This window comes from Somniosus microcephalus, chromosome 1 (genome assembly GCF_052327205.1).
Source record: "Somniosus microcephalus isolate GS21.2 chromosome 1, FLI_Smic_1.0, whole genome shotgun sequence".
Lineage (NCBI taxonomy): Eukaryota > Metazoa > Chordata > Chondrichthyes > Squaliformes > Somniosidae > Somniosus > Somniosus microcephalus.
The window spans coordinates 215,527,819-215,550,154 of NC_140987.1; the positions used below are offsets into that span (position 1 = coordinate 215,527,819).

At 42.7% G+C, this 22,336-nt stretch overlaps 1 protein-coding gene across 1 annotated transcript in view; it reads right to left on the bottom strand.

Moving 5' to 3' along the window:
* Positions 1 to 272: 272 nt before the first annotated feature.
* The window catches only part of mrps27 (mitochondrial ribosomal protein S27), a 118,525-nt gene continuing 96,461 nt past the window's right edge, over positions 273 to 22,336 (bottom strand). Inside the window, exons 9-12 of the mRNA XM_085989964.1 lie at positions 18,582 to 18,684; positions 18,289 to 18,431; positions 9,972 to 10,127; positions 273 to 588 (exon numbers count right to left, since the gene is read on the bottom strand). Coding sequence (XP_085846090.1) covers positions 343 to 588; positions 9,972 to 10,127; positions 18,289 to 18,431; positions 18,582 to 18,684 — 648 coding nt within the window. The 3' untranslated portion in view covers positions 273 to 342. The remainder of the gene's footprint in view (positions 589 to 9,971; positions 10,128 to 18,288; positions 18,432 to 18,581; positions 18,685 to 22,336) is intronic.

The window sequence follows — 22,336 nt, forward strand, 5'->3', positions numbered from 1 at the left end:
ACACCGATATGCTCTTGGGCATCTTTATGTTAAGTAATTCTTACCCAGATATAAATGGTTATTTGACCTGTAATACATTTTCAGTTTACAAACAGTTAGATGTTAGTTTACGTTCACTGTGGGATGAAAGTGTTATGATCCACATACAGAAGTTCGGATTGAATTAGGAAAATATATATTTGTAACTTTGCAGATTTCACTCGGCAAGACTCAAAAGTGGTTCTATTGCTTTATAATTTTTGAAAATAGAATGAAAAAAAATACACACACGCTGCATTTCCAGGCACAATTTAATCAACTTTGCAGGACAACATGGTCACCTCCACAGAAGGTGGAGCTTAACTAGGTTTGGCTTGCGGCTTTCGCTGCTAATCTGGCTTCTTTTTCTTGACGAGCCTTCTCCCTCAACTCTTTTTCTCGCTGAATCAGTGCTGCACGCTCTTCTTCCCACTTTTCTAACTTCTTCTCGTAATTAAGGATCTCAGCAGCTTCAGATGATGGGAGATTTTCTTTGACAAGCTTGTCTGTCAGAGTCAATAGACTTTCTGCTTCAATCTTTCCAAGAGACTCCAGCTCTGCATATAGCTCCTATCAGAGGGGAACCAAGAATCTATATTACCATCAGTAGAATATAAATCTAGAAAGAAATTTCTATTAGTCTACAATGAGGCTCACAGAAACAGTATTAGGAACCTAAAAAGCATAAGGAAATGTATGAATGTGATGAGCCAAGGAATTTGTTCTTGGCATCAGCACCAACCATAGACCCTTCTTTCTCCTAGTTCCTGCCAAGTTAAACAAAGCAATACCACCAAACTAAACAGAAGAACTTGTCTGCAAGAGTACGGTGAACAGGTGCATTCATATTAGAGAAAGTAACTACATACTATTCATAAAAACCAGAACTGCAAGGTCAGACAGCGTCTATGAAGAGAAAAGGCAGGTTGTACTGTTTTGGACATTTATCCGTCATCAGAACTGAAGACAGAGATAAACAGACATTTTTAGTAAGGGTGGAAAAATAGAGAGAAAAAGAGGGAACGGGCGGAAGAGAAAACCATCAGATACACCAATCAAAGAGGGAGAGTTTGTGTGTTAAACGACCTGCAAACTGCTCAATGGAAGACAGATAAGTAATATAAAAGATCATTGGTCAGAAATTTCAGGCATATGAAAAAGACAAAAGAATGTGCAAATAGTGGCAAGGTGAAAAGAAACAGGAGGTATGCTCCAGTGTCCTGGGAGAGAACAACTTTAGATCGGAGACCCTTTTTCAGAGCTGACGGGAGTTGGAAGCCTTGGTATGGATCCGTTTCTTTCCTCTTATTGTGATTGGCAGTTCCACAGGGGTCGATTTTCAGTGTGCCGTGAGGCGGGCTTTTAGGCGTGCGGGGGGCTAAAATCCCGAATTCGGGGGTCCCGACACCATCCCGTAAGTTTCAAAGGAGGCGGATACCCGCCCTGCACTGGGACCCGCCGACCTGAGGCGGGAAGGGATTAGTGCCAATTAACTGCCTGTTAACAGGCAGTTTTTAGCCTAGTCCCTATTTTGAAGGGTGTCGTGTGGGATTCCCGACGGCTCCAAACCACGCCAGGTTAGAGGAGTTGGGCCGTCGGGTTGAAGGACTTGGAGGGGTCGAGATGTCAGTGTTCAGGTGAGTGATGGATGCATGAGTGCAAAGGTAAGTGTGTTTGGTGTGTCTAAAGTGTGTAAAGAAGTTTAAATTACCTGTACTTACCTTTACAGCCTTCCTTCCTCTAGGCTTCAGGAGTCCATCATTCAGCCGGCACAGGAAGCAGAATGGCTGCGATCTGTCAAAAGTGACAGCCTGCAGCTTTCAGTGCCGGCGAGATTTCTAACTGAGTCTGCGTAGAAGGACTCAGGTTAGAAGTAAGACTGTCAGTGTTTGACAGCTTCAAACAGCTGTCAAACACTCATACTTCATCTGTCAACATGTCTTGACAGATGAAATTTCAGTCTGTGATGTCACCTGTTGCTGGGTGGCCCTTAATTGGCCTGCTGAGCCCGCTGGGCGGGCTCAACAAGGTCAATCAAGTGAAAATCGCGTGGATTGGCCGCATCTCGATGGAGGCGGGACTACAACCCTTTTGAAAGCCACGATTAAATCTGCCTCCACCACCCTTTCAGGCAGTGCATAACCACTCGCTGTGTAAAAAAGTTTTTCCTCGTGTCACCTTTGGATGTTCTGCCATTTCATTTCATATTCTTTTATTTCATATCTGCTGTATTGCAGCTTTTATCTCATTTAAAAAAATTTCTCATACATTTATGTACACAGACCTCTCCTGTTTCTTTTCATGTCTTCCCCACAATTCGCACAATCTTTTGTCCTGCACTGTCTCACGGATTATCTTTCATACCACCTACCAGTTTTCTATTAAACGGTTTGCGGATCATTTAACACATGAACCCCTGCTCTGTAATTGGTGTACCAGTTGCTTCTCTGCTTGTCTCTGTATTTTTCCACCTTTACTAAAATGTCTGTTTATCTCAGACTTCAGTTCTGATGAAGGGCCACACCCAAAGAGTCATAACCTATTGTTTCTCTTTACAGTTGCTGACTGACTTGCTATGTATTTCCAGCATTTTCTGTTTCTTTTTAGATTTCCAGCATTTGCTATTTTTCCATTTTTACATACTATGAAGTTCAATCCATATTTTGTTCACTACAGTTTCACTGTAAACCAATATTTATCACACCAAAACCCTTGGAACTATGTACAACTAAAGCAGCAGCAATCTACAAGCTTTTAAAGCCCAAGTGTGATGTCACATTAGCATATCTTCTTGATTTATCTTGATAAATAAATCTTGTCCCCCCCAATCTTTTATCCTGAACAATGGGCCTTGGCCAATCACCTAGGTTTTTCTCAGGGGTGGGCATCCAGGCACAAGTACACATTTTTTTTGTGAATTTGAAACTTTGGCATGCAAGCTTGCAACATGGTGAAAGCTCCTTAAAAAGTGTCTTAAAAACTATTGGTATGGGGGCGGAGGGGGTGGCTCTGCTTCAGCTGTTTCTTAGTGGCTGCAGGTCATGCCAGTCTTGGCAAGCCCCTCCCTTCCAGTTCTTCCATTTTGAATAAGTAGCTGGGGCTACTGCCTTTGTTGCCAATGACCCAATTCCTCCTGATACACTGGGCTGGATTTTGCTGGCGCTCTGGGCTGGATTTTGCTGGCGCTCAGAGTGCGGGTTTGGAGGCGGGTCCGCTGTCAAAATCGAAGTGATTGACAGCATGTTGGGAACCCGCCGCCATGTAAGTTTCCAGAGTGCCGGGTCTGCGATTTCAGAACAGACCCGACACCAAGTGGTGGGGGAGGCATTTAAGATACTTAACTGCTTGTTTACTACTATTTTGCCAGCCTTTTTCTATTTTACCACTTTTTTAACGGGGCTCATGTCGTTCGGAGATCACGTCAGGTAAGTAGGTTGGGTTCTCTATGTCTCCCCATTGCTGTGAATAGGTGACAGTTGCAAAAGTGGTCTGAAAGCTTCCATTTCACAGCTGGTCACTTTCCAATGTTAGAAGCTTGAGCCTTCAGGACTTGGAAAACACTTTTGAGCTGTATGCAGTTTGGAAGTGTTTGGAGTAAAAACTCTATCCACTGTCACCGCCAGGTTAACATCACCCTACACCATCACCATAAAGCATTCCTACAATGACCAAGCCATTCCTTTCACACTCATCACCATTGCGGGGATACCGTTATGTCTCACCATTCACTGCAACTCACTAAGACACTTCCAAATGTGAGCACAGATCTGTACAATAAGGCAAAGTGTTGAAAATAAAGATTTCAATGTTTGACCGCACATTAACAGAAAATTTACATGAACATTGCATAAAACACCCAAGTGCCTACCCTTGTGTGTTGTTAGTTGGTATGATTGCACTAGGATGAGGGTGAGTGTGAGGGGTGGCTAGTGAGATGGGGAAGTGATAATGTAGATAGAGAGGGATGGGTGGAGGTGCAAGGTGAGTTGGTGTGAGTAAAGATGTGCAGGAGTATTATAGGGAAGGCAGAGTTATGGGGATGTGACGAGTGGCACTGCAGGATGAGGTTGAGTGTGGCTTTGCAGTAACGTTTCGTGATCTACTGAGATCATTGAAAGGTTTGCGCCATTGCAGCCTGGTCCTCCTGACGACATCCCTGCTTGTGCCCTCCTGTGCAATGTGCAACCAGGCTGTGTTGATGTCCTGGGGAGGTCTCTTCCGCCCTTGGAGAGGAGGAGAAGCTCCCTGCGTGCTGTGACTCCCTCCATAAGCATATGGAGGGAGTCCTGGGAGAGCCTGGGTGCAGCCGTGCACCTTTGTGCAGTGCTCGTCAGTGTTTGCAGCACCTCAATGCTGTAGAACACTGACAGCACAACTGTCAAAATAAATGTGGCCATGGTCCCTTTAAGGAAACCGGTCGATGACGCGTCATCAAATGACGTCATCAGACCCGCTTCCTTTTAATTGGCCAGCAACCCCGCAGGGCGGGTTTAACAAGCCCCATTAACGGAAAATCCTTTTTGCAGAGCAGTTGTAGCTGGGAATGGGACCAGAACCCGCCAACCACCTCTCCCGCTGCGATCCTGCCTCCACTGGCGAAATCACCACCACTCTCTCTCATTCTGCAATGGTCCTGGCCCACTTCTACCTGGTCTACACTGAATCACTCGGCACCGGTCCTGACTCACTCATTCTCACTCTGCAATGGTCCTCCTGACCCACTTCTACCTGATCTACTCTGTTTCACTCTGCAATAGTCCTGACTCACTTCTTCCCACGGCCACTACAGGTTAGCCTGCTCCCACAGCCCTGGATCCAGCAAATCTTGATCAAGCACCTGCTGTCTTCTCATCCCGCAGAAGAATAAACAGGTAAGAAACGGGGATGAAGGAGAGAGAAGAGAGAAGAGGGAAGACATAGAAAAGAGAGAGAGAGAATAGAGGAGAGACTAAAGAGAGGAAAAACGGTGAGAAAGAATCAGAAAAGGAAAGAGAAAAAATGAACTAAATAAGAAACTGAATCAGAAAAAGCAAACTAGGTAAGACAATAAATTGGAAAAGGGGACAAGGTGTGAGAGGGGGAGCTTGAGACAGACAGAGAGAGAAAAAGAGAGCATGTGAACCAGAGAGAGTGAGAGAGAGAACACAAGATCAAACCAGAAAGGGGCAGCAGGAAAAAATAGACAGACACACACATACAGGAGGGAAGGTAAAAGAACAAATGGAAGGAGAGAGAAACACACAGGAGAAACAAAACAGACACACAGAAAGGGGGTGGAAGGTGGCCGGAAATCCGACAGTGAAACTGGCTGGTGTTACTGGTCATTGGTAATTTTGTGGCACAATTTAACCACAAGAGAGATACTAAATAAAAAACAGTGGTGAGAAAACATCCTGTAAAACAATTAAAACACCAAAGATATCAATAAACATGGAAAAATAATAAGAAATGCTAGAAATGGGAATAAAATCAGAAAATGCGGGAAATGCATAACAGATCAGCCAATATTGGTAATTAGAAATGACAAGTTAATATATTGGCCCAGAAATTAGGTTCGGGGGCTTGCCGTGCGTGCAAGCCCCCGATGTGCACTTACCCGGCGCGCCGACAGCTGAAGCCTGGGCCTGCTTGGAATTCCTGTCACTGGCCCGGTTCAGCTGTCGGAGCGCTGTGCTTGCCTGATCCAGCGGAGTAGTTAGTTTGATGTGCCGGCTGGGATCAGGTGAGCACTGGGCAGCCAATCAGGGGAGGGAAAACTTCATTCATGAGTTTGATAGTAAGAACTGTCAAACTCATGAAAACTACGTGCGTCCAAAACACTACTTAAACTTTAAATAAAATTTTAAAAAACATCCCACTAATTAAATGAACTATAAATAACTTTAAAAAACTATTTTAAACAATTAATCAAATTTTTGAATTTTTTTTTTTTAAGAAATCGGGTCTAAAAATACACTTACCTTACTGTAAAGTCCTTAAAAACAATAAAGCTGTGGAAAAAATGTTATAATTTTAAATAATAGACCACTTACCTTAAATAATCAAGTCCTTACGTCTCCTTTTTACATTTCTAAAAAGTTGAGGCCCTTACACACGGGCAAACCTGTCAAAAAGAAGGAAGTTCAACGCGTGCGCGCAGAGTCCTGCGCGCACGCGTTGGACCTCTGAACCCCTTGGAGGAAATGCCAGTTTCCCGCGCATGCGCTGTGCATGCTGAAATCTGGCACTTCCAACGGGCCCACGTGTGAGTACCCCGTCCGTACCCACGCGTTGGGACCGGAATTACTGGGCCGCTGTGTCTAACCCTTCCTTAGAACTGGCTGTGCCTGAACCTTTGTACAAAAGCCTACATTTGTAATTCTCATGATTATTACTTTATGAAGCCAGTGCCAATTTGCATTTCCTTGCCTCATCTTTGGCCCTTTAACCCTTATTTTTAGCTCATTTTCCTCCCCTTGAAACTTAATTTACAGTAAATAATCAGCCAGGCTAATACAGTGAATGTCACCATACAAACTATTTTCATGTGCATGGATGCTTCTTTGATCAACTTTCTTGCCAAGTATGTTTCCAGCCCAACGAGGAAGGAAGCAGTGCTGGATCTAGTTTTGGGGAATGAAGTAGGACAAGTGGAGCATGTTTCAGTGGGGGAGCATTTGGGAAACAGTGATCATAATATCATCAGGTTTAGAATAGTTCTTTGAAGTAATGGAAAGTGTTAATGAGGGTAGTGCGGTTGATGTTGTGTATATGGACTTTCAAAAGGTGTTTGATAAAGTACCACAGAATAGACTGGTTAGCAAATTGAAGCCCATGGGGAAGTGGCTGTGTGGATACAAAATTGGCTAAGGGGCAGAAAGCAGAGAGTAGCGTTGAACAGTTGTTTTTCAGACTGGAGGGAAGTATGCAGTGGCATCCCCCAGGGGCCAATGTTGGGACCGCTGCTCTTTTTGATTTATATAAATGACCTGGATTTGGGTATACAGGGCATAATTACAAAGTTTGCAGATGAATCTTGGAAATATATTCAAGTGAGGAGGATAGTAACGGATTTCAAGAGGACACAGACTGGTGAAATGGGCAGACCAAATTTAATGCAGAAAAGTGTGAAGTGATTCATTTTGGTAGGAAGAATGAGGAAAGGAAATATAAACTATACGGTACAATTTTAATGGGGTCGCAGGAACAGAGAGACCTGGGGGCTCACACACACAAATCTCTGAAGGGGGCAGGACAAGTTGAAAAGGCTGTTAAAAAGGCATATGGGATCCTTGGCTTTATAAATAGAGTAATAGAGTACAAAATCAAGGAAGTTATGCTAAACCTTTATTTACATTGGTTAGGCCACAGCTAGAGTAATGTGGCCAATTCTGGGCACCATACTTTAGGAAGGATGACAAGGCTTTAGAGAGGAGATTTACTAGAAAGGTGCCAAGGATGAAAGGCTTCAGTTACATAGAGAGACTGGAGAAGCTGGGATTGTTCTCCTTGGAGCAGAGGAGGTTAATGGGAGATTTGATAAAGGTATTCAACATTTTGAGGGATTTTGATAAGAGTACATAGGGAGAAACTGTTTCCAGTGGCAGGAGGGTCGGTAACCAGAGGAGATTTACTCGAATGATGCCAAGGATGAAAGACTTTCAATTACATAGAGAGACTAGAGAAACTGGGGTTGTTCTCCTTAGAGCAGATAACTGGCAAAGAACCAGAGGCGAGATGAGTAGAATGTTTTTTTACGCAGAGAGTTGTTATGATCTAGAATCAGCTTATGAATCAGCAATAATTTTCAAAAGGGAATTGGATAAATATTTGAAGGGGAAACATTTGTAGGGTTATGGGGAAAAAGCAGGGGTGTAGGACTAATTAGATAGCTCTTTCAAAGAGCCAGCACAGACATGATGGCCTCCTTCTGTGCTGTATTCTTCTATAATTCTTACCAGCAGGATCCTGTGCATATATGCAAACCTAACATTGCACAGTTAGGAGTTTTTCTGCACTAAATAGAGGCATTAATTAAAAAAAGAAATAAAATCCCCAGATTTTCCCACACCTTCACACCCCTGTCTACTTTATCCCTACACATCCTCCAAGAGCTGTATTTAATTTATACAAAACGCCTCTCCCTTCCATTGTATTGGCTTGCGCTATTCACTTTGGTCACTGCTATAGCCATATTTGAAATCTTCCCATTCTTTAAACTCACCAACACCAGGTCTGATCAGGAGTAAAACACTCAATTTTTCAATTTGACTGCAACTGAGAAATGCTACGCATGTTCCTTAATGAAACAAGCATAAATCCATTTTTTTCCTGAACTTTTCATGAATCTTTGGAAGGGTAGGATACTCCCTGCAGTAACTAAGCACAAACATCCACTGCTACTCTCTAGTGACATATTGGATCACACCTACTCTTTAGCAATTAGAGGAAAATATTGTCCCTAGTGTTTAGTGGTAGCTCAAGTATCAACTTAAATTGGAGGCTCCTTGTCATTCCACAGAGAGTTCATCTGTTCAACAGGCAAGAAGATTAAACACCTTTTTTTGTCTTGGAAAAAAAATGAAAGTTTGTTTATCTTAGCTTGTCTATCTCTAAGTCACAGAAAAACAAATGAAACACAGACATGTTAGAGCAGAATGCAGCTTCATATTTAAAACGAGGAGCTTTCCCCCCCTCATTATATTTTAACAAAAGTCTGCAGCAAAGCAGTTACAGAAATTGTAACAGTCTTTGTGAAAAACTGGAATTTCTCAATGTAACATTTTGAATCTTCTGAGTATTAAAATTAAAGTAAATTTCTAAAATATCACATTCAAACAGACTCAAATATATGCGAGCCTGAGCAACGACAAAACATTAAATGAAGCCTGTTTTCTAGGCTACTAGCCCAAAACAAACCAATCCTGCAATTGGTATTGAGATAATACATTGCTCTGAAACATGTTGTGTACCTTCTCATTCTTAGACACCTTGCGATAAAACAGAATTTTAAAGAAATTAATGTACTTTCGTTCCCTCAGTTTCTTAAATCCCATTTCTCAGTCAGCAGTGTGTAATTATATCTTGTTTTGAAGTTAAGTTTCAACACAACAGCAAATGAATAATTAAGTACACAGTACCTTAGTGCACTTTAATTCTAAGGTACTAGACAACTGATTTGAAACAGTAAACCAACAAGGCTGGGCAAGTTAGTCTGGTCAGTCAGAAATAGCTCAATGCAGCGCAACATAATGGGCCTTTAAGGAGTTGTCATTGTTGGTAATACAACTATGATTGACCCAAAAAATCTATAGTGACATTAGGCAGATCCCTGCAGAGAGAAAATGTGTGGCCTTGGATCTTGCTTTGCTTGTCAACAAACTATTTCCTGTTTGAATTAAAGGCTAGGTACTGAACGGTTGCTTTGTAATGAACATTAATGTTATTGATTTGGAAAAAAACATTTCCTGATCAGAGTATCATTCCAGAATGTTCTTTAAATAAAAGATGAACTAAAGCTTTGTTTCTTTATTAGATGTGATAGAAACTTAAGTGTCTTGATTGTTGTGAGGGAAGATTTTAAAAAGCAAGCATTTGTGCATAAAAAGCCCAAGGAAAACAGCCTTCAGTGTGATAGGGACATTTTACACTAGCAAATATAAAGGATTTTGGAAAAGTGGCTTATAAAAATTAAAATAGTAAAAATATATTTTGCTAGTTATTACTACATAAAGGTAATGTACGTGTCTGCCTATCTATGAAGGCCAGAGATTAGGTGCTTAAACAAAATAATACAGTAGGGATACTGGGAAGGAGCATTCAGTGTAACAGTAATCTCAGACTCTCCTGGGACAGTTTCCCAATGTTATTTTGTACAAATCTAGCTTGATGTGGAATTATATTTTGTATTAGAAATTCACATAACTATTTCAGTGTACACAAAATGTAAAGAACATTGTCATTTTTCTAAATACCTTAAATTTGTTCAAGTAGTCTGTAAGTTTTGATTTTTCATTATCATCATCCTCATCAAGTGCAGCTTCTTGTTTTGTTTCCTGTGATTCGTCTGTCACCGTGGGTTCACTGGTCTCAGTTGCTGCCATCTCCAATATGGTTGCCATGGCATCCACCTGTAGAACAAAAATCTCCAGTGACTTCACCAGCTAATAAGTCAGCATTTGCAGTTGCTGTTCTGGACTACGCTCCAGTGCCCTGATTTACTAAGACTCCTTAACAATGTCAACAACATTCATGGAATATGTATATTGTCTATTTTTTCTTTCTATGTGTAACATTTATCTGCATTAAATTTCATTTGCCATTGTTCTGCCCACTCACATAACTTGTCCACCTCATTCTGTATCTTCTGAGCTGATTATTTTGATTCTACTGACCACCTAGTTTAGTATCATCTGCAAATTCAACTACTTTGCATTGGTTTTCTGAAACCGTTGTCCTCCAAGTATTGAGGCTTGAGGCACCCTACTCAGTACTTTGCCCCACTCTCACATAACTCCTCTAAAGGGTACTCATTGTTTCCTACTCTTCAACTAGTTTCTTATGCATTCATAGGGTTTACCCTGAATCCCTACAGTTTTGAGTATAATTTATAGCCTTTCATGTGAAACTTTTATCAGAAGTCTTTTGGAAGCTGAGGTACACCATGTCATAGGGCTTACCACAGTCCACTTCAGTTGTGAGTTTAATACCCTGTAAATTGATTTTTAAAAACTGAAAAGAGAGGAAAAGTGCAGGATGACATATAAGGGTTATCTCTGTCCGGCTGCAAAAAGGAATTAGCAAGACAAACCTTGAGTAAAACAGCTCCAAAATGGAAGGGAGCAAAGTGGAATGTGAATGGGAGAAGCTGGCAGGAAAATCATGAAGACTGAATTTGCTAATATTGAGAAAAGAGGCCAGCAGAGTGCCCAGGAGAAAGAGACATTGCACTAGTTGTGTAGATGGGAGCAGGAAGTTACAAAGGGACACAGACAGATGAGTCAACAACAACTTGTATTTATATAGCAGCTTTAAAGTAGTAAAACGTCCCAAGGCGCTGCACAGGAGTATTTTAAGACAAAAAATTTGACATCGAGCCACATAAGGATAAATTAGAGCAGGTGACCAAAAGCTTGGTCAAAGAGGTAGGTTTTAAGGAGCGTCTTAAAGGAGGAAAGAGAGGTAGCGAGGCGGACAGGTTTAGGCAGGGAATTCCAGAGCTTAGGGCCTAGGCAACAGAAGGCACGGCCACCAAAGGTTGAGCGATTATAATCAGAGATGCTAAAGAGAGCAGAATTAGAGGAGCGCAGATATCTCGGGGAGGTTGTGGGGCTGAAGGAGGTTACAGAGATAGGAAGGGGCGAGGCTATGGAGGGATTTGAAAACAAGGATGAGAATTCTGAAAACGAGGCGCTGCTTAACCAGGAGCCAATGTAGGCCAGCAAGCACAGGGGAGACGGGCGAAGGGACTTGGTGCGAGTTAGGACATGGGCAGCTGAGTTTTGGATGACCTCAAGTTTACGTAGGGTGGAATGTGGGAGGCCAGCCAGGAGTGCGTTGGAAAGGTCAAGTCTAGAGGTAACAAAGGCATGGATGAGGGTTTCAGCAGCGGATGAGGTGAGGCAAGGGCGGAGACAGGCAATGTTACGGAGGTGGAAGAGCCAGCAAATCTACGGCAGATGGAGTTCAATGTGGGGAAATGCAAGGCCTTCCACTTTGGATTCAAGAAAGACAAATCAGAATATTTTCTCAATAATGATAGACTAGAAACTGTGAAGGAGCAAAGGGATTGGGGTGTCCATGTGCATGGATCACTAAAATCTAGTAGACAGGTACAAAAAGTAATCAAAAAGGCTAATGGAATTTTGGCCTTTATCTTAAGGGGTGGTAATACAAAGGTGAGGAAGTGATGCTTCAAAACTTTTTAAATTATTTATTCGCAGGATATGGGCGTTGCTGGCAAGGCCGGCATTTATTGCCCATCCCTAGTTGCCTTTGAGAAGGTAGTGGTGAGTCTTTATTTTAAATGGCTGCAGTCCGTGAGATGAAGATACTCCCACAATGCTGTTAGGGAGGGAGTTCCAGGATTTTGACCCAGCAATGATGAAGGAATGGCAATATACTTCCAAGTCAGAATGGTGTGTGGAGGTGATGTGGAAGAGATCGTGGGTTTAGGAGGTGTCGCTAAAGAAGCTTTGGCAACTTGCTGCAGTGCATCTTGTAGATGGTACACACTGCAGCCATGGTACGCAGGTGGTGGAGGGAGTGAATGTTTAAGCTGGTGGATAGGGTGCCAATCAAGTGGACTGCATTGTCCTGGATGGTGTTGAGCTTCTTAAATGTTGTTGTAGCTGCACCCATCCAGGAAACTGGAGCGTATTCCATCACACTCCTGAGTTATGCCTTGGATAGGTTTTGGGGAGTCAGGAGGTGAGCCATTCCACAGAATACCCTACTTTAGTAGCAACAGTATTTATGTGGCTGGTCCAGTTGAGGTCTTGTCAATTGTGACCCCCATGACATTGATGGTGGGGGATTCAGCAATGGTAATGCCACTGAATGTCAAAGGGAGGTAGTTAGGCTCTCTCTTGTTGGAGATGGTCATTGTCTGGCACTTGTGTGGTGTAAATTTTACTTACCATTTATCAGCCCAAGCCTGATGTTGTCCAGGTCTTGCTGTATGTGGGCATGAACTGCTTCATTATCTGAGTAATTGCGAATGAAGCTGAACACTGCAATCATCAGCAAGCAGCCCCACTTCTGACCTGAGCTGTATAGAGCCCTGGTCAGATCCCATCTGGAATATTGCGATCAGTTTTGGGCCCCAAACCTCAGGAAGGATATATTGGCCTTGGAGGTGACACAGTGCAGATTTACCAGAATGATACAAAGCATAAATGGTTAAATTATGAGAACAAGTTGCATAAATGTGGCTTGCATTCCCTCATGTTTGGGAGGTTGAGGGGTGATCTAATCAAGGTATTTAAAATGATTAAGGGATTCGATAGGGTAGATACAGAAAAATCAGGAAGCACTTTTTCCACAGAAAGGGTAGTGCAAATCTGGAACTCTCTCCCCCCAAATGGCTGAGAGTGCTGGGTGAATTGAAATTTTCAGGACTGAGAGCGATACATTTTTGTTAGGTAAGGGTATCAAGAGATATGGCGGGTAAATGGAGTTGAGGTGCAGATCTACAATTGAATTGAATAGTAGGATAGTTTGGAAGGGCTGAGTGGCCTACTCCTGTTCCTATGTTCTTGAAGTTTGCATTGCAATTCATTGGAAATTGCATATGATTTAGTGATGTGGAGGCTAGTGGAATGGAAAGAGCCAACAAGTGGGACCTGGTTAGTTATTGTTGTAAGAGAGGAGGGAGAGGGATGAGACAGGAAGGCACAGATGAAAAGGTCAGTGAGAATGGGAGGGGCACTGGAGATCAGAATCAGACTTGCAGACAGAATGGAGATGTCCAGCAAAGCTGTCAGCATCTGCATTTGATTGCCATAAGATAGAGACCACCACACAGTGAGCAGCGAATACAATATACTGGACTGGAGCAGGTACATATAAATCCTTCATATACAAAGTGTGCTTGGTGCCCCTGGCAATGATGTGGGAAGAAGCAAATGGACAGGTGGTACATCTGGTACAGTTGCATGGGAAAGAGTGTAGGTGATGGAAAAGTCAATGAGAGTACCACAGAGGGAAATGGTGTCTCCAAAAAGTGGAGAGGGAAAGCTAGGATGTGTTTTATGGTGCCATCTTGTGATAGAAGGCAGAAGACGTAATGATGCAGAGGCTAGTGGAATGACAAGAGGGACCCAATTACTGTTAAGACAAGAGGACAAGTGATGAGACAGGAGGGCAAGATTAACATGTTTATGCCATTGGAAATTGGGGTTTAATTAATTGAGGGTTTTACTGGCCACAAACAAAAGAAAACCTTGATGAGGAAATAATTTGCGACACCCAGTCATAATACCAAAAAAGGTCTTATATACTTTTAATAACTATAGAATCTCCCACTTCTACCATTCTCCTATTCTTGTAGTCTACCTGCATCTCAACCCCCCTTAGGTGGTCTCTCACTCCACGGTGCTGCAATATTGCTTAGTACCACTATGCTCAGACGCTGTCCCTGTTCACCTCATACTCGTCCAATGCTATATCTACTGAAGAGTTCCAGTAACTGAGGGGTTCCCTGCATCTGTGGATCCTGCATCCCACTGCTGACCCTTGAGGATGGTCACCCAGTTCTCTCTTTCTACATTAGCTCCGAATCCTGAACTGTCTAGCACAGCCTCTAGGTTGACCACATTCTGGAGAGTAGGATCCAGAAACCCATCATCTTCTATCATACTGTGGAGTGCAGCCAATTGCTGCTTGAGCACAAAGATCCTCATTTTCCAACACTCAATGTAAATACGCTGCCCGTGGATACACTCTGGAAAATGTAGATAGTGTTAGCCTGAACTCCCATAAGAATCAAACTCCTCTTACTTTACACAAGTATTAAGTTTAAGAAAAATAAAGTTAAAATTCCTGTCAAATGGCACCTCGAGGCTGAATTCACATTGAGGCATGAGTGATTTCCTGGTTAGTAAGTTCTAAAATATTCATTGTCCTGTGAAATGTCCACTGGGTAAACTCAGACTAATTGCAGTTTCCCATTTATCTCCTGTAATGCCTGACAATTTAAAAGCTTCCATTGTTTCTGAGACTTTGGGCGCGATTTTGCCAGCCCAGGGGAGGCGGGACTGCCGGGAAAATGGCAGAATTTGGGGACAGGTGCCCATCCCGCCCCCAACCCGCCCCCAACCCGCCTCCGTGCCATCTTCCCAGGAGGCGGGTAGCCGACCCGCGTCGGGTCCCGTCTCCTGGAGGCGTTAAGGGGATTACAGCCATTTAACTGCCTGTTAACAGGTAGTTAACAGGCAGTTAAGAGGATTATTTCCATTTTTCCAACAGAGGCGCAGGCTTCCCAACGTCGGGAAACCCCGCCAGGGTTACCGAGGCGAGCAGTGGGTCTGCGGGGTGTAAAAGTGCGCTGTGGAGGTGAGTGATGGGTGCAAGTGTGGAGAGGTAAGTATGTGAGGTGAGTGAAAAGTGATAGAAAATGTTTACTTACCTTTGTTTCTTCCTGCAGGCTTCAAGAGTTGGGGATGCGGGGAGTCTCGCATCTCACCGGCAGAGATGACAGATGGCTGCTGCATTTTCCGATGCAGCAGCCATCTAATTTCTGCTCACAAAAGAGGTTTGATGAGTCTTGAATACAAGGACTCATCAAACAACATAGAATGTCAGTGTTTGACAGCTTCACAGGGCTGTCAGATGGCAATTCATCTGTCAAAAATTTTTGACAGATGAAACGTCATACGCTGATGTTCTCTGTAACCGACTTCCCCTTAATTGGTCTGCTAAACCCGTTGGGTGGGCTTAACAAGGTCAATCAAGGGAAAATAGCGTGGGCTGGCCAGAAGTCGATGGAGGCGGGACTAAAACCCGACAAGCAGCAGTCCTGCCTCCAAGGCGCCCCCATTGACTAAATCGCCCCCTTTGTCCTGCAACTTGTCCTCTACTCCAGAAGTTCACGTCGACACTCTTCTGGCCTCTCACGCTCCAGTTACTTCAGTTCACAACAACAATCTTGGCAGCCAGTCACATTTTCGCTTTTTAGCCACATCTTCCACACATCTTCTAATTCCATTTCTCTGTATGTACTGAACGATTATTCCTTAATTTCTTAAACATTCGACTGCACTCTTCAGGCATCAAGAATAGCACATTTTACAAAATCACAGTTCATTCTGCTGGTGATGTTGTGAGTTGGCTGGCCCATAAATTTATGTCCCACTTATGCTGACCAGCTAACAATTCAAACACCAGCTGCCAGGACTGATCTGCCAAAGTCAATATTGTGTGCAGATAGGAACAGGAGTAGGCCATTCAGCCCCTTGAGCCAGTTCCCCCATTCAATTATATCATGGCTGATCAGTATCTTAACTCCATCTACCCACCTTGGCTCCATAACACTTAATACCCTTGCCTAACAAAAAGCTATCAATCTCAGTTTTTAAATTTTCAATTGACCTAGCCTCAACAGCTTTTTGAGGGAGAGATTTCCAGATTTCCACTACCCTTTGTGTGAAGGTGATATTGTTTAACAAACGTGCAATGTTTGCTCCATGTGGTAGCCTTGTAAATACTATCATTTGGAACCCGATTGAAAGATGCTCAGAAAGAAATGAAGGAAAGAGTGGAATGACCCTTGACTCTGCTCCTTGGCATTATTCCCTGCAAGACGTGAGTGGTACAGAATGCACTTAACCATCCACTTAGCTATCTGCAGCTTTACACCACAGGAAACAAATATCTGTAGACACTTCCAAATTTTGCTTTGTGAGACAGAGTAACTTAGAGTTCTATTAGTGGCTACAAAGTAAAAGCACTCCACTTCAAAATGGGGTGACAGCAGATAAAACAATAGGACAGTTTGTTGGCCCAAAATGAAACCGGGAAGCAACTTTTGGCAGACACTCAGAGCGAGTCCACAAGAGTGCCTCGCCAGTGCCAATCAAGGACGATAAGGGCTTTTACTTCAATAAGAGGCCACAGGCTACACCGTATAACTACAATGTCAGGATGACATTTTTGTTATGTGCTAAGCACAAGGTTCTCTACAACTAATCTAGCTAGGCTTCACTTCCAAGATGTGTGGGGGATGTTTAAATGAAGAGCTTTTTATCCACCCACTTTATTAATTTAAAAGCTCAAGTCATTTCTAAAAAAGGAATGATTTCATGTTTTGGGTTAGCTTGCCACAGGAGCTGGAATTAAGATCTCAAAACTGAACCTTACAAGGCCATAATCCTCGATGGGCTTTCATTTCTGCACTACTATGAACAATTTTCCAGAGCTACACAAAGAATTATTCATTTGTAAAATCCATCAGCATTTTCTTTTGTTACAAATGCATATGGTAACATAATATTTAATTTCAACAACGTTCTTTACAATACTACAAATGATATTGTAGGAGTACGCTGCCTTCAGCACTTTTATTTAATGTTGACTTTTTACTTGTTTGTTGAGAGGTTTCATAAGTCAAGCACCAATGTCCTCAAATAGTTAAATCTAATATTTTATGGCAATAGGATACAGTGCTCAAAACATCGACATTACGAACACTTCTCTGAACTGGCTGAAGTATTTGAGGATGTTAACAGCAGCAGACAGTTGCTGGCAATTAAATTAGATGGTCAATTGCCAGCATTATGTGGGCTACTGCTCAGCAATTACCCTCAGGCACAATGAACTTTGAGCAGTGCAGATACGGTGTAGAAGAGGAAGAAATTCTATCCTGTGCTGAAGATGTGTTTTATAATCAAAATAGCTTTTAAAAAATGTAACGTAATTCACTCAATTCCTGTTTATAGAAGCTACACAGATTAAAGATCATTAAAGTGCATTAAAATATATGGCACTGCAGGTGGTTCAGGAATTAAAGTGGCTCCCGATTAGAGGAGAGTCCCCGGATTGGCTGCCACTCAAACGTGCTCAGCTCTACGAATGAGTTTTGTCAGTATTGTGCCAGTTTCTGACCAAATCATCGCATAGAGGCAAGGCAATTCAGGTCAGGCAGGAAGAACAGACATCGTCCTCCACTTACAGAGAATGTTTACGGCTCAGACCTTCATACCCATCCCAAGGTAAAGAGGAAATATGGTTTGCGGGACTGAAAATATTCGTAATGCAAATAATTGACATTTTGATGTCGTACACGGGACTGGCTGAAGATCTTCTGCACACAAACAAAATAACTTCACATGTGCCACATTCTTCCATTTGTACCTGTGTATTGTCTCCAAGAGTCTACTTAGAGCTTTTAAAAGGGAAACCAAACTATTTTAAAAGTATTTTATATTTTATGTTTAAACTAAATGTCTTGGCATTCTGAATGGAATCAATTATAACATTGTATTTTTTCCAGTACTGCAGTGTGTCTGAGCAGGGATCAGTGGGACAAAGGTGCCATTCCCTACTCCGCGCTGAGACCCCATCTCAAGTGCCCAGCTAAATGGAAGAGGAGAGTGATGCAAACTTTCACCATCCAATCTCACTTGCCCCCATTAAGGCCAACCATAAGTGTCACTGGCAGTAGATGCAGGATGCTTATGTTTGATACAAGCAAGGCCTTTAAGCAGAGTGAATTTTAATACAAAGTAGCATCCACATATAGCAGATTAAGAGCTCAAATGAAAAAGAAATGCTATCTATTTTGTTATTTCTTACCGCTTCTTTACAAAGCCTTTTTCCATTTGATGCTTTCACCGTGTTCTCCATTACATTTAGAGCTCGATTCAAGTACCCTGGAGTCCAGATCAGGGGCATTTTGGTGCAAACAGCACGGATCCCTTTAGATAGTTCAACTTTTCCTGTTAAGATTATCCACATTGTCAGAAAATTAATACATATAGATAAATCTGCTTAGGGTCAAAAGCAATCTGAACATACTGTATATTATATATTTCTCATGTAAGATGGTACATTAGATATATTAAAGTAAACAGCTGCAGGAAACATACCAAGCAATGCAAAGCCCAGAAGCTGAGAGCTAAAGCCAACCGTGTTGTTCTGCTTCAGCCCGACCAAAAGTAAAACTGCACCCAGATTCCGCTCATCTTGTGACTGGAAAAAAGCAGATTATACAGAAAATAAGTGTAATAGATAAAAATCTTTACATTTGAGCTGGCTTTACAGTTAGAAATCTATCAGTTAACCACTAACCAAGACCTAAAAATATTTCAGATTTGATTTTTGTGATTTTGTCTTTCTTCCAGCACCCTTAATTTCTGCTCACAGCAAAAAGTTAGTTTCCACAAGGTGAGTCTCCTTTGAACCGAAACCTGAGAGTGAGATAGCAAGCTATAGGCTAACAATTACCTCTTAATTATGGTATTTGCTCCACAAAACACGTGGGATGCTCACCATATTCTGTCTATGCAAAAGTTAGTAAATACAACATCAGACTAACCTACAAGGCCAAAATAGTCAAATTTACCTACAAAATTATACACAGAAGCAGAAAGATGCAGCAAGAAACTAAAAAGTGAAATACCAGATAAACTGATTCAAAACAAAAGAAATGGACTGAGATCTTTGTACATCTCGTTAGTAGCCTCTGACTGAAATTCTAATGGGCATTAGGTGGGAAACGACTCCACAAAGCTCCTCTTAGCCACCTCATGTGTTATAGGCTGTGCAAAGTAGGGAACTGAAAATCACAGGATGGACTGTGAATTATAGAAACTAGGAGCAGGAGTAGGCCATTCGGCCCTTCGAGCCTGCTCCGCCATTCAACGAGATCATGGCTGATCATCCAAACCCTAGCACCCGGTCCCTACACCGACAGCCATCCCACCCAAGCCCTATCCCCGTAACCCCATAACCCCACGTATTTAATCCCCCCCTAACACTAAGGGCCAATTTTTTTATCATGGCCAATCAACCTAACCCGCACATCTTTGGACCGTGGGAGGAAACCGGAGCACCCGGAGAAAACCCACGCAAACACGGGGAGAATGTGCAAACTCCACACAGACAGTCACCCCGAGGCCGGATTTGAACCCGGGTCCCTGGCGCTGTGAGGCAACAGTGCTAACCACTATGCCACCATGCTGCCCATTTATTGGATATACTTTCTTTAATGTAAAGACAGGCAACCTCGCAGACAGTTTGCTGTTGGCACCTGATGACAACTGAAACCACATCTTGTCCGGGATCACACACCTGTCAACGGCCCGGACATTTCTGCAATGGTGCAATACACCACACATTGATTTGACTGCAACGTAGCGAGCTCAATGACGAAGCAAAGACTTTGTTCATGGCACAGCTATTAGCTGACCCTGCAGGCCGACCACATGGTGCTATGAAAAGCTGGGAACAGACGCTATAAATCAGAGCAAGGCTTGGCATTGAGGGGTGAGTGAGCTGTCTGTTCTGAAATCACTTTAGATCAATTTAAAACTTTAAAAAGTTAATTCTAATTAAAAACTGTTGTAAAACACTGTAAAAAGTAATTTGATAGCAAAATACTGCAGGTGCTGGAAATCCGAAATAACAACAGAAAATGCTGGAAAAACTCAGCAGGCCAGGCAACATCCGTGGAGAGAAATTAGAGTCAACGTTTTGGGTCAAAACCCTTTATCAAGACTAAAGAGGCACAGGGAATGAAATAGATTAAGAGGCCAGGCTGGGAGAGAACAAAAGAGAAGAGACATTAAGAGGTATTCAAAACGAGACGAGATGGTGATAGGACTAGTGGAAACAAAAGACGGCTCTACATTAGGTGTGAAATGCGCTGGCAGAATGGGAGACAGCTGCCATGCGGGAGAGAGAAAAAAAGGAAAGGGGGGGGGAAAACCAAAACCAAAACTCAATATCGAGTTCAACAATTTCAGATCATAACCTCGGCCCCTATTACATTTTTACTTATATTTTTTATCCACACCTTTGTTTTGGTTTTCCTCCCCCCTGGAAAATGTGCATGTGTGAATGTCATGCGAGGACAGAATCAGGCTCGGCTGTGATGCCCTCCATGTTGAATAACCTGCCAACACCCAACGTTCCCTAGCCACTGATTCCATCCCTTTCCCTAACATCTGTCTGAGGCTGAAACACAATGTTCGCAATCTTGGTGTCATATATGACCCTGAAATGAGCTTCCGACCACCTTTCCGCAGCATAACTAAGACCGCCTATTTCCACCTCCGTAACATCACCTGTCTCCGCCCTTGCCTCAGCTCATCCGCTGCTGAAACCCTCATCCATGCCTTTAGACCTCTAGACTTGACTATTCCAGCACTCTCCTGGCTGACCTCCCACATTCTACCCTACGGAAACTTGAGGTTAACCAAAACTTGGCTGCCCATGTCCTAAACATGTCCCATTCACCCATCACCCCTGTGCTCGCTGACCTACATTGGCTCCCGGTTAAGAAACACCTTGATTTCAAATCCCTCCATGGCCCCGCCCCTCCCTATCTCTGTAATTTCCTTCAGCCCCATAACCGCGCCCCCCCCCCCCCGAGATATCTGCACTCCTCTAGTTCTGCCCTCTTGAGAATCCCTGATTATAATCGCTCAACCATTGGTGGCCGTGCCTTCTGTTGCCTAGGCCCTAAGCTCTGGAATTCCCTTCCTAAACCTCTCCGCCTCGCTACCTCTCTTTCCTCCTTTAAGATGCTCCTTAAAACCTACCTCTTTGACAAAGCTTTTGGTCACCTGCCCTAATTTCTCCTTATGTGCTCGGTGTCAAAAACATTTTTTGTCTTTTAATACTCCTGTGAAGCGCCTTGGGACGTTTTACTACATTAAAGGCACTATATAAATACAAGTTGTTGTTGTTTAGGCCTACATGGTAAAAATGGCCACAGCTGCAAGGTAATGGAGGATCAGCAATGCCTGGTGAACCACGCAAGAGTCAGCACCTTCAGGAGAGGAGAAAAACACAAATCTAACCTCGGTTTACAAAACAGAACTAAGACAGTGCAACGAGCTGCAATTCTGCACTCCAATTGGACCACTGTCTCACACAGATTCCTCAGTAATACTGCACACAGCAAAGAGTCTGGCATGGAAGGTCCAGTCTCTGTATCGGGCCTGAATGAGTGGAGGCTGCCTAACCTCACCATTTATGCTATAAAACTCATTTTTATGTTAAGATAAAACAGAACACTTGCAAGGTACCAAAGAGAATTTTTTAGGTATGGATTTAATATGCTCTCTTTTTTAAGCATTTCTAATATCACTCGATGTACATTTTCCTAAATAAAAACTTGGACACATTAAATATTAAACCATTATGCAAAACACTTTGTTCTTGGGAAATGCGTTATGTTGAAGGCAGCCTAATAGTTGACAATACTAGAGTGATGGACTCCCGATTAGAAAACACCACTTCACAGCCAGTTTACTAATGCAACTTCCACAGATGACGGCTGGACAGGCAACAATAGGCTGGACTGCAGGGGTTCAGAGAATGGAAAATGAACAAATAGAAATGGGATGGAGGAAGAGGGGAAAAAAAACTTTCAAATCAGCTTTTGTTTAGATCTGCTGCAAAGTTTTCATTAGATTGTCTCATACATACAAGATACATACAAGGTCATAAAATGATGAATTGCTACTCTGATATGCCACAAGACCATTGATTAGGTAGGCCTATATATCTTAATCAGCTATGATTTTGATAGAAATCAAAGCCTGTTATTAGACTTGCCCCGCAGAACAACTTAAAGTGCAGGTTCAAAAATTATCATTTTTGTTCAACCTCTGAG